The sequence below is a fragment of the Mesoplodon bidens genome (assembly GCF_964165515.1).
Source record: "Mesoplodon bidens genome assembly, chromosome: 6".
NCBI classification, from domain to species: Eukaryota; Metazoa; Chordata; class Mammalia; order Artiodactyla; family Ziphiidae; genus Mesoplodon; species Mesoplodon bidens.
The window spans coordinates 84093905-84105863 of NC_138162.1; the positions used below are offsets into that span (position 1 = coordinate 84093905).

Below are 11959 nucleotides of genomic sequence, written 5' to 3' on the forward strand. Positions count from 1 at the left end.
GACTGGTGGTTTTCTCCATAGGGTGAAGTGGTGAGGACCTGGATGTTCTGCTGGCTTATACCCAGATGCCAGTTAAAATATTCCCTTCCTCCCCCTCATTGGGACTGTTCAGCTCTCCCAGAGAAGTATTCTCCAGCCTCCTCCCTGGGCGTAGATGCTAGATTGTACACACTGGGGCACTGGGGTAGGTAAAGGCAGCTGGGAGAGGGGTCTTACTGCTCAGTTTGTAGGTTTTTCAGCTAGCCCCCTGCTTTTAGTTCCTAGCCTAATTGCCACCTTCTCTTGTGCGTGGAAGTTCCATGAGCTTGGAAGCTATCTGGTTAATTTCTCAGCAGGGTAATTCTACCATCTGTACTGGGTCATCTGGCAGCAGGGAGAAAGGAAGGTGATCTGGGGTTCTGGGGTTCTAATTACTCCTGAGAAACACTTTCACCCAGTACTCTTGGTTTCACTCCCATGCCTCATTCCTGCTCCCATGTCTCCAGGCATCTCCAGTTCCTAATTCATGCTGGTTTCTGCGGAGACAAATCTGCTTGTTTCCTCCTGGCGTCTCCCTCTGCAGGCATCTGCACTTCCACTTGTGATCTGCCGAGTCAGTTTCTCCTCTTCCATCCCATTCCCTTTCCCCAAATGACTCACCTCTCATCTTTTGAGTCTCCTTTCCCTCTTTGGAATTTTATATGATTTTATAACTTCGTTCTCATTTTAGATTTACTTAGGTTAGAGTAAACCTAAATTCATGCGCGGTTTCAATCCACACTCTCTTTTTAAAATGCTGCTTTCTCTTGTTATATCACCATAGAACAAGTTGGGAGACACAGCTTTGCATGCTGCTGCCTGGAAGGGTTATGCAGATATTGTCCAGTTGCTTCTGGCAAAAGGTAAAGTGTGCTTAGTTTATCTGGTCTTTGCTTACCCTGAAAAATAGGCTACATCCACTTATACCACTTGAAATAGTAGGGGAAATAATAGGCTTCTTATTTTATTTTTATTTTTTATTTATTTATTTATTTTTTTTTGCGGTACGCGGGCCTCTCACCGCTGTGGCCTCTCCCGTTGCGGAGCACAGGCTCCGGACGCGCAGGCCCAGCGGCCATGGCTCACGGGCCCAGCCGCTCCGCGGCATATGGGATCCTCCCGGACCGGGGCACGAACCCGTATCCCCTGCATCGGCAGGCGGATTCTCAACCACTGCGCCACCAGGGAGGCCCTAGGCTTCTTATTTTAAAACTGGAATTTTGATCTCTATTCTGTCTGCATCACAGAGTTGTTATGATAAGATAAAATTGAGGTGATTTGTGTGAGTTTTAAATTTTAACTCAAAAGCTTGGTAAGCTTTAAAATCACATATATTACCCTTAGTAAGAGTTTATTGTACATTTCTGCAGGATTAAAGGGCCTCAGAAGGAAGGGGTGTGTGTGTGTATATGTGTGCATGCGCACACATGTGCACGCACACATACAGAGGAGACCTCTCTAAGAAAGCTGTATGGGTAAAGTTGCTGAGGCCCCTGTTCTCACAGGAAAGCTTGATAGATAACAAAGAATGCTGTGGCTGCGATGTCCTGCTTTGAGCTGAGCAGATGCTAGATGTACAGAAAATAAGAAGATACGTTGATTCCCTGTTTTTACACAAGTCAGAAGCAACAGTGAAATTATGGACTCACTATCCATTCATCTATTTGTCCCACAAATATTAGTTAACCTTTATAGAAGGCCAGGGATATCACCCCGTCCTGCACCCTGGTCCAGAAGGCTGTAATATAGGATGCTTGAATCCCCAACCTACATGTCACATGGATGCAGTATCATCAAGGATCCTTGGAACAATGTTGTGGGTTACATGAGAGGAAATGTTTTTGATTTAAAGGATGTTGATGATGTAAACTCCAGGTGCAAAAGATCAGACACCTTGAGGACCACTGTAGTGCCCCCCAAAGGTACGCCAACATCTGCACTGTCTGCTCTGGCAGCCACTAACCACACGTGCTCCTGAGCCCTTGAAGTGAGGCTAGTCTGAATTGAGATGTGCTGTAAGTGTAACATGAATACCAGATTTTGAAGACTTAGTAGAAACAAAAAGAGTGAAGTATCACAATAATTTTCGTATTGGTTACATGATGAAGTGATAACACTGTGGGTATACTGGGTTAAATGAAATATATTATTAAAATGAATTTCACATTTGGAAAACGTAGCCACTAGAAAAATTTCAATTACATCTATGGCTCACATAATTTTCTGCTGGGCAGCGCTGTTTGAGAGGGACACAGGAAACGGTTGAGTTTCTTCTCTAGCATCCTGTCCCTGAACATTTCCCATCCTGACAGAAATCATGTATGTGAGTTCTCAAGTGTAAAGTAAGGTATGCTTAGTCACAGAACTATGAACCTGCCGGATTTTTGACCTGTAGTACAGCGAGAGAATGAGGTTTTCCCTGTAACCCCAGCTGAGGATATCTCAATCTGTTCATGAGAGATTTTCACACACAGTCACTGTATTCCTAATTAAACATACTATTCTTTTCTTGACAGTATTTTTGTGCCTTTGAGTTTTAGGAGATTTATATTTTGTTTACTGAAGAGGATGTGGTTGTAGAGAAAATGGCACTCTCAAACACTGTGGCAGAAAGTGTCAATTGGTAAGCCTTCTTGGCAGGCAGTCTAACAGTAGCTAGCAGAATGAAAACATACATATCCTTACATTTCAGCACCACTTCTAGGAAACTGTCCTTCAGAAATGCATATAAAAGATGTTGTTCAAGGAAGTTCATGGCAGCATTGTTTGTGATAATGAAAATTAGGAACAGCCTAAACACCCCTCAATAGAGGAGTGGTTAAATAAATTTTGGAGTACCCACAAAATGGAATAATTATAAATATTTACATAGATTGGGTTATAAGTATGTGTACTACTAAGGAATGAATACGATGATATATTATTAAGTTAAAAAAATCAAAACTAGTGGTTACCAGGGAGGAGAGGGAGGGAAAGGGGTAAGATAGGGGTAGGGGATTAAGAGGTACAAACTACTGTGTATAAAATAAATAAGCTACAAGGATACATAGTGCAACACAGGGAATATAGCCAATATTTTGTGACAATTATAAATGAACTATAGCCTTTAAAAATTGTGAACCCCTATGTTATATACCTGAAACTTATAAATATTGTACATCAACTAAAAAAACAGGAAAATATCATTGGCAAAAAAAAATCAAATTACAGACTAATACATGGAGTATGATTTTGTGTATATGTCCACATATGTCTGTGAATGCATTCTTGCACATAAGGGAGATGGGAACTGATGCCCACTTGTTGGGAATGGTCACCTCTGGGGAAGGTAGAAGATGGGGAAGAAAGGGGTTAGTTGAAGGCTGAAATGAGACATAAGCTTTTGTTCAGCATACATCTGTATTTTTGAATCTTTGACAATGAGAAAGATTTATGAATTCTGATGTAATTTATCACATAATAAAGACATGGAAAAAAGGGCATAGAAGATGGGCTGTGGGAACAATGGATTGCCTCTAGATTTTAGTGTTACTAATTCTGCTAATAAGCATGAGAGTATACTGAAGATAAATATTAATCTCCTGAAGCTCAACTTACATGGTCTTTTCTAAAGACCTTCTTGAAAAGAAGAGGCAAAGGGTGTATTGAATTTAATCTCCAAAAACTCATGCCAAGGCACGTTGAGTCTAACTGATTTACCGTCCACAGGGACAGTAAACTCCTCACTGAAAAGTTCACGTGCAATTCTATAGGGACTCGAAAGGAAGGCTATATTTTAATTGTGTATAATTATTACAGGTGCAGCAATAAGCTCCCTGATTAAAGCTGCCAAATATGCTATTACTGTTTTGAGAAAGTTTTACTGTTTGGAAAGAGCCTAGTTCGGGGCCAGAATGGTTGTCTAGTTAGTTCTGCCAAAAGTGATTAGTTTTGACGGAAAGAGGATTGGCTGCTATATAATTAACACTGCTGTTTGTTATATAAGAAAGTTGTTAAGAGAGTAAATCCTAAGAGTTCTCATTACAAGGAAAAAAATTTTATATTCTTTTAATTTTGTATCTATATGGGATGATGGATGTTTACTAAACTTACTGTGATAATCATTTCGTGATGTTCGTAAGTCAAATCATTATGCCGTACACCTTAAACTTATACAGTGTTGTGTGTCAATTATATCTCAATATAACTGGAAGAAAGAAAAGAAAAAGAGAAAAAGGAAACTAAAAAAAAAAAGTATTGGCTGCTACTATAGAGTCTTCAAAACACCTAATTTACTTTCTTGTGTTGGGGAAGGTGCTAGAACAGACTTAAGAAACAATGAGAAGAAGCTGGCCCTGGACATGGCTACTAATGCTGCCTGTGCATCTCTCCTGAAAAAGAAACAGGGAACAGGTACTTGATTTTAATCCTTCTTCCTCCTGATGCCATCATGACTAAGAGTAATCGATTTAATATTAGGGAAAATTTTTTCTTGGTAAATTCTTCAGGTGATTCTAAAGTTAGATTTTATATCCTTGGTCTGAATCAGAACTTCAACATGGAAGAATACCTTTATGCAAACAAATTTGAAGAGACATCGATTTTTTGCTATGATTAGTATGTTTCTTTTATTCCTTGCCATCAAGTTCTAATTACTTTACTTTCCATTACAGTCCTTATCTGAGAACCATTGTTTCCATATTCTCATTTCAGATTTGTTTTTATGAGTGGTTATCGCTAAATATTTTTTAAATTATGCATTCAAGAGCTTTATGATTATATTTTGTTTCTATTTTAAATGAGGGTATCAAAATTATTTGTAATCAAAATTTTGTAATCAAAATTATTCTAGGCTTTGTAAATGTATCGGTATCTCTTCACAGTTCTATGCGTGGTTTTTTAAAGATAAGAGTGTATATTCTTTTTTTTTTAATTAATTTATTTTTGGCTGTGTTAGGTCTTTGTTGCTGCGCACAAGCTTTCTCTAGTTGCGGGGAGTGGGGGCTGCTCTTCGTTGTGGTGCACGGGCTTCTCATTGCGGTGGCTTCTCTTGTTGTGGAGCACGGGCTCTAGACGCGTGGGCTTTAGTAGTTGTGGCACGCAGGCTCAGTAGTTGGTGGCTTGCGGGCTGTAGAGCACAGGCTCAGTAGTTGTGGCGCACGGGCTTAGTTGCTCCACGGCATGTGGGATCTTCCCAGACCGGGGATCGAACCTGTGTCCCCTGCATTGGCAGGTGGATTCTTAACCACTGCGCCACCAGGGAAGTCTGAAGATAGAGTGTATATTCTTAAAGATAATATCTATTGATGTGGGAGAAGAGGTTTGAAAAGTTCACATGCAATTCTATAAAAATGAAGAGTTTGTGTCGTGGTTTTGAAAAGGTGTTAAAGGAAAGAAGAGGTGTTAAACACATTTGCACTGTTCATGATTACTATTCAGAGGTTGGCTGTTGATTTGACTTCTCAGTATATAGCCTGCTGAATGTGCTCCCCTAGATTCATTCTAATATGGTGATTCCAGAAAGGAGTACTGGGAGTGGCAGGGTGTGAACTCTTCTTCCCATCCACCTCTCCTCTGTCCCTCTTTCATTTATCATCAGCCTTCTGGCCCATGAGAAACCCAGAGAGGTAGAAAAAAAGAAAGGTGGAAGATGCTTGGTTGGAGGGAACATTTGATCTCTTTTTTCTCACTTCTCAAGCCTTATTCTACTTAATTATCTCATGTTTGGCACTTTAATTCCACTTTGAAGTATAAGCCTGTAATGGATACATTTTTACTGCCATTTTCTAGAAAGGAACTAGTATAATGGAGGATTCACCTTTTGCAAGTCTTTGTATTGCTACTCATCATTCTGGACTTTTTTAGTATTGCTTTAGAGTCAGAAGTTTAGACTGATTCATGTTGGTGGAGAATCACCAAGACAACTTTTTAGAAATTTCCATTATAGAGGCTAAGTTCATGTGTTTTCATTTTATCCTTAGGGTATTATCATTTTCAGAGTTCTCAAACTTGGGTAATGAGATACTCATTTCTGTTTCTATCATTTGAATCTAATTCCCATTAATGTTTGAACCCTTGGAAAACTTATTTCTCCCTCAGTATCCCTTGATTTATGAGAAGAGTCAATATTATGCTGTCCCATATTCCATTTCTAGCAGAAGCAGCAAAGTACATCAGTCCCCTGGTTTCCTGCTTTAGTCAATTAAAAAAAGCAAACAGCCCCCCTCTCTTCATGGCTTCCCAAGGGAACTTCCCAGAATCATCTTCCTTACCTATCGTCAAATTCCCATCATAGTTCTCCACACAAATCCATTGTTCCGTTTGTCCCTTATTTCAGATAAGTGTTTGTTCCAGATTCTTATTTAACCTCAGTTCAGGTATAGTGTAAACTATTAAGCAGTTAGGGGTTTCTTAATTATTTAAGCCATGAATGTTTGCTGGCAGTGCAAGTCTTTCTTTAAAGTGATTACTCATGCATAGATGTGTATAGGTTCTACCAAATGAGTGAGAAAGTGTTTACCAGCTGAGTGGTGCTCCCTAGCTACATTTTGACTGAGAAGCCATATTTGCAGCCATGTGGGAGAAACACTTTTACTTGAGGTGGACCTCTCACACCCTGCTGCCTTGGTTGGGTCAGGAAGAAGGACTATGACCTAATTTCCTTTCTCTGCCACTGACTTCCTGCTGCTATATGGGTACCTCCAAAACATCCTGACTGAGGAGTAAGATTTCTTATGAGCTAAAGGTTATCAGAGTCTCATGCACACTCTGAGTTTGATGGTGATAGACAGTGAAAATATCACACCTGCTCAGACCCCAGAGAGCTACATCCAGAAGCCTCCACATGAACAACTGGAGCTGGAAGAGACAGGTGGCAAACTTTTCTCTTTTTCTCCTCATTTTTCTGTAGTCTTTGTAGAAAAGGGCAGGGACGTTGGTGTTCTGTTTCTCTGTTTACTCCAAGTTTCTTTAGTTTACCTTCCTAAATGTGTGCTATACTGATTTCAGTAATGAGGGAATCTTGGGGCCTGGCACACAGAGCCAAGAAATGAATTTTTGTATTTCATTTTTCCATGTTACCTTTTTCTGTTTTTTTTTCTTCATTTGCCCAATTATCCAGTTTAAAAAATTTTAATTTGTATTTTGATCCTAGTTGGAATGAGAGTTTGAATATTTGTCCATATAGCAAATTGCCAGCATGAACTCTAAACCAGAAAAGGTATATTCTGATATCGTTGTCCACTTTTAAAAACACATCTTGAATTTCTTATATGGACAAAATAATTTACATGTTACAGTTACCATGAAGGGTAACTTTACGATATAGGGTGGGGTCAAGCCATACTTGAGGATTGAACCTTTAAGTTCTTTTTCCAGTTTTTAAAAACTAGGGTATAATTTACATTAAGTAAAGTACATAAATCTTAAGTGTACATCTTGATGATTTTTTTTTTACTGTGCTTACACTTTTTAAAAAAATGCATTAACCTGATTTAATCCACACTGAAATTAACCTTTTTTTTTTTTTTTCCGGCTGTGCCACACGGCATGCAGGATCTTAGTTCCCCAACCAGGGATTGAACCTGGGCCCCCTTCAGTGGAAGTGCAGAGTCCTAACCACTGGACCGCCAGGGGATTCCCACTGTGCCTAAACTTATTAACCATAACCCAGATGATAGAGGACACTTCCCACACAATAGAAGCCTCCCTCAGAATCCTCTGCTTCTCTCACCATAGATTAGTTTTGCCTGTTTTCAAACTTGATATAAATGGAATCAAACAGTATGTGCTCTTTGGTGTCTAACTTCTTTCACATAACATGTCTATGAGATTTATACATGTTATTGTGTTTATCCCTCCACCATTTGTTTATTTATTTGTTTGTTTGTCTAAGTTCTGGTGCTTTGGAACATGTAAATCCAGGGCAGTGAGATTGAGAAAAAAATGGAAGTGAGGTAGGGGAGGCTGGGAAGCACTACTAGGGGATACATTACCATGATAGTCATGCCCCAAGACGGGCTATGACGATACAGCTCATTATCAGCACTTGGCCATATGAGAAGTTTCCAGAGAAACTGCCTCAGAGCAGTCCATGGAAGGAAGGAAGGAGAAGTTTATTTGCCTGGCTCTCACTTTCTATTTGGTCAGAATTTGCACGGTGGCAAGTCATCTTTCTCTTGCTTAAAGCAAAGTGCCGAAGTAACCACTGAAGGACAAAGAATATCTCCAATATCGAAAAACACAGGATTGTAGTAACAAGGTAGAAAGGGGAAGAGCTTTCCTATTTGTCTTTTTGTCTTTAGCTTAAAAGGCTACTTTTAATCAAGTTCATGGCCAGTCCTGAAGTTTGTGGGTGTGTATGGAACAGAACAAAATACCTTCCTCCCAGGTCTCCAGAACTCCCCTTAAGGAGAATGGAGAAGAGTACAGTCAACCCGGAGACTTCTAATAGTTTGGAAGCTTGTGTGAAGTCGTTGAAGGCCACCTCTGTTCTGCGTAAAGCCACTTGTTCTTTTACCTTTCTTTCTCTCTCTTATGTAAGATAAATCGGTTTCTATATCCCTGCCCTCTCCTCTGCCCCTTCCTTTTTTTTTTCAATAATCATTTTTCTAAACCTATGAAGACTTAAAAAAAACTACAGTATCATCAAACATCTTGTGATGGTCTAAATTTACCATTTTCTCTTACATGTTTGTTTATTCTTTGCTTATTTATTTATGTTTTTTTTAAGTAGGGTCCAAACTGATAGCTATGTCTCTTGTTTCTTTGTTTTTCAATTAATGTTTCCTTTCCCTCTCCTTTTCCTCTTTGTTTAGCCTTGCAGTTTATTTGTTAAAGAAACTGGGACAATTTCCCTGAATTTCCCAGTGTAGACATTGCATGCATGCATTCCCATGGTGTTGTCATGCTCCTCTGTCCTCTGTATTTTTGTCAATTGGTGTTACATCTAGAGGTTTGATTAGATTTGGATTCTATCTATCATCTATCTATCTGTCTATCTATCTATTTTAGGGATAGAGGGAAGAATACTTCATAAAGAAAATTGTGTTCTTCTATCAGAGGCACATAATATCTGTTTGTCACTTGTCCTGCAATGTTAGCATCCATGGATGATCATTGTCTAGATTCATTATTTCACTAATGGTTGCGAAATGGTGATATTCTAATTTTGTCACTCCTTTCTTGGTTAATAGTTGGAACATTCTATAAAGAAAAATTTTCCCTTATCAACTGTTTGGTTACTCGAGCAATAGTTTGTATATCAGTGGCAGAATAAAGGCTTGATTTTTGCCTTTTAAGAGTTTTCAAAATAACCTGCTGGTTCCCTATTATTTTTCGAAGGGGGCCAATGAATTCTCTTTGGTGTGTGTTGAAATATTTGCTGTGTTTTAATCCAGCATAGTTTCCTTACTGGTAGCCTATCTTTGGCTAGTGGAGGCCTCTTCTGCTTGGATCCTGAGCCCTTTTAAAATGATGCTGTCTTTGCTAGGATCCTTGTTTTATGGCATAACAAGAGGTTTCAGGTCTATCTTTTACAGTTTCTTCCCCAGACTTGGAATCAGTCATATGTCCAATGAGCATGGGCTTATAGTATTTAGAGATCATGTTCTGGGTACTATATATAACACACATTTATTGAGCTCTAACAATGTGCTTATACTTGCATTTCAGTTTTCCCCTTAAAACTATACCTCGTGTAACCTGTTGCTATAGGAATTTGACTAGACAGCTTGAATTTGACTGCACAGGTGAACAGTTAAAGATCAGATGTCTTCCTTTTGAACTCTGTTTAAGGTTGACTTAACATTTGGTGGGGTTCAGCTCTTTCTATTTTAAAACTTTTATTTTTCATTTCAGTTTCTTTTGCTTCTGAGTATACTTTATCAATGTTTTCTAAAATGAAACTGAAGCTTTTGTGTTTTCATTCTCTTTCTTTTCCTTTTCCCCCCTCTCATTAGTTATCTTTCTACCCAGTGACCTTGCCCTCAGGTAAGGCCACAGGTTGTCGACTGACTGAAGCCACCTGTGCACTTGTCATTGGGAGAGGAGGTTGGAAGCACAGTTGTCAGGGTGGACGGGCTTCTGGTGTGTTCCACATTGGTCATGGTGCATGTGGCTGGTCGTATTTTGTTTGAGATAGACTAATGGTACCTCAGCACCATGTGCTTTACTTTTCTGCATGTCTAGGTAACACGCAGACAAATGTATTTGTCAGCCTCTGTGGCAACAGAAACTAATCAGTTAGACTGGAAAGCAAAAGTAGAAAAATATCCTTGGAGAAAATACAACCCCTAGGTCTGAGGGAAGATTACAGTGTTTTGAATTGTCAGGAGCTTTGAAAGTGAAAACAAAATCTGAGCCATTTGTAATTTCTCTGTTTTGCTTTTCCCCCATTCCTTTTAGATGCAGTCCGAACATTAAGCAATGCCGAGGACTATCTTGATGATGAAGACTCAGATTAATTCCTTTCCAGAGCTTTGAGATCTAAAACTTGTGTTGCTTTTGCCATTTCAAAACCTTGTCTTTGCCAGAAGAGTGTTGGTAACTGTAAAAAAAAAAAAAAAGTCTATATGAACGTGGCAGCATTGCACTGTTTGAATAAAACATGTAAATGAATAGTTCTCACCTTCAGTTTGCCAATAAGTGACTGGATATTTTGCTGTATAAAGTACATTTTTGTTCACCAGAGTAGAACAAGAAGATATTATTTCTATTTATCAAGCTTAAAGGAATTTTAAGAATTTTTTTCTTTAAAAAAATCGGGATTTTTTTTTTTAAGTTCTTTACCTCAAGGATTGAGATATTTTGAATGGATTTTTCAAGGGGGGAATGCTTATTATAATAATAAACCGAAAGACTTAATAGAAAATCGTCAGCTATTCTGACAAAAATAAACATTTTAAGAGACTTTATTTCCTTTGTTTTGTGGTATCACTCTTTGCTGGTAAATAAATAAAGCTTTTTATATTTATATTTAGGTAAAGACTGATTTGATTTTTTAAATAACATTTTGTATTATTAACACAGAAGAATCATAGTAGCCAAATTTTCTTTCTTTTTTTTTTTCTGGATACAGTGTATTTTATTGATGGTACATGACAAAGTAGGGCTCCCTAAGCCCCTCCTCTTCTTTAGGGGGTCTGGGATGGAAACCGTGGAGGTCGGGAGATTCTCAGTGTCTTGGGGGATCGAGTTGGCGTAGTAGCCAAATTTCTGTTCAGCCTTCTATATCTGCTTTGATTAAAGTGAAGACAACAGTCATTGAGGAGATACATTTCTAATAAACTTTAATAATTATGCGACTTTCAATTTTCTCTCCAATGTTGTCCTTAATGTGAAGAAACCCAGCAACTCATTAAAATTGTTTAAGGTTTAAAAGATTAAAATATTGATTTCCTTATTATGGAAGCTGCTATAATTTTCCATAATGGAGTAGCATTCAGTTTTTCACTTTTTTTTTTTTTTTTGTGGTACGCGGGCCTCTCACTGTTGCGGCCTCTCCCGTTGCGGAGCACAGGCTCCGGACGCGCAGGCTCAGCGGCCATGGCTCACGGGCCCAGCCGCTCCGCGGCATGTGGGATCCTCCCAGACCGGGGCACGAACCCATGTCCCCTGCATCGGCAGGTGGACTCTCAACCACTGCGCCACCAGGGAAGCCCAGTTTTTCAGTTTGGTGACAATTATTTTCTCTAAACATGGCTCTACCTTGTAATGATCTGGATTCTTTTGCTAAAACATCAGTTTAACATTGCAGGGAGGCTTCTGTACTACTGAAGTGACACTTCATTTGAGATTCTAATTTTGTATCACTGCAGTGATGATATTAGAAATGACACAGCCATTGGCATTTGCCTGGATTCCAGGCCCCAGACCCAGAAGTATATTTTGCAAGAAGCCTTTGATGCTAATTTCAAAAACACACATTGATGAAGAGAAGAAAATGTTTGAAGAAGGAAGTGGG

General features: G+C 39.0%; 1 protein-coding gene across 2 annotated transcripts in view; it reads left to right on the forward strand.

Moving 5' to 3' along the window:
- OSTF1 (osteoclast stimulating factor 1) overlaps nt 1–10969 on the forward strand; it is a 53462-nt gene extending 42493 nt beyond the window's left edge. For both annotated transcript variants that reach the window (XM_081238468.1, XM_081238469.1), the window contains 3 exons: nt 803–881; nt 4312–4410; nt 10402–10969. In XM_081238468.1, coding sequence (XP_081094594.1) covers nt 803–881; nt 4312–4410; nt 10402–10460 — 237 coding nt within the window. In that variant the 3' untranslated portion in view covers nt 10461–10969. The remainder of the gene's footprint in view (nt 1–802; nt 882–4311; nt 4411–10401) is intronic.
- Nucleotides 10970–11959: the final 990 nt, after the last annotated feature.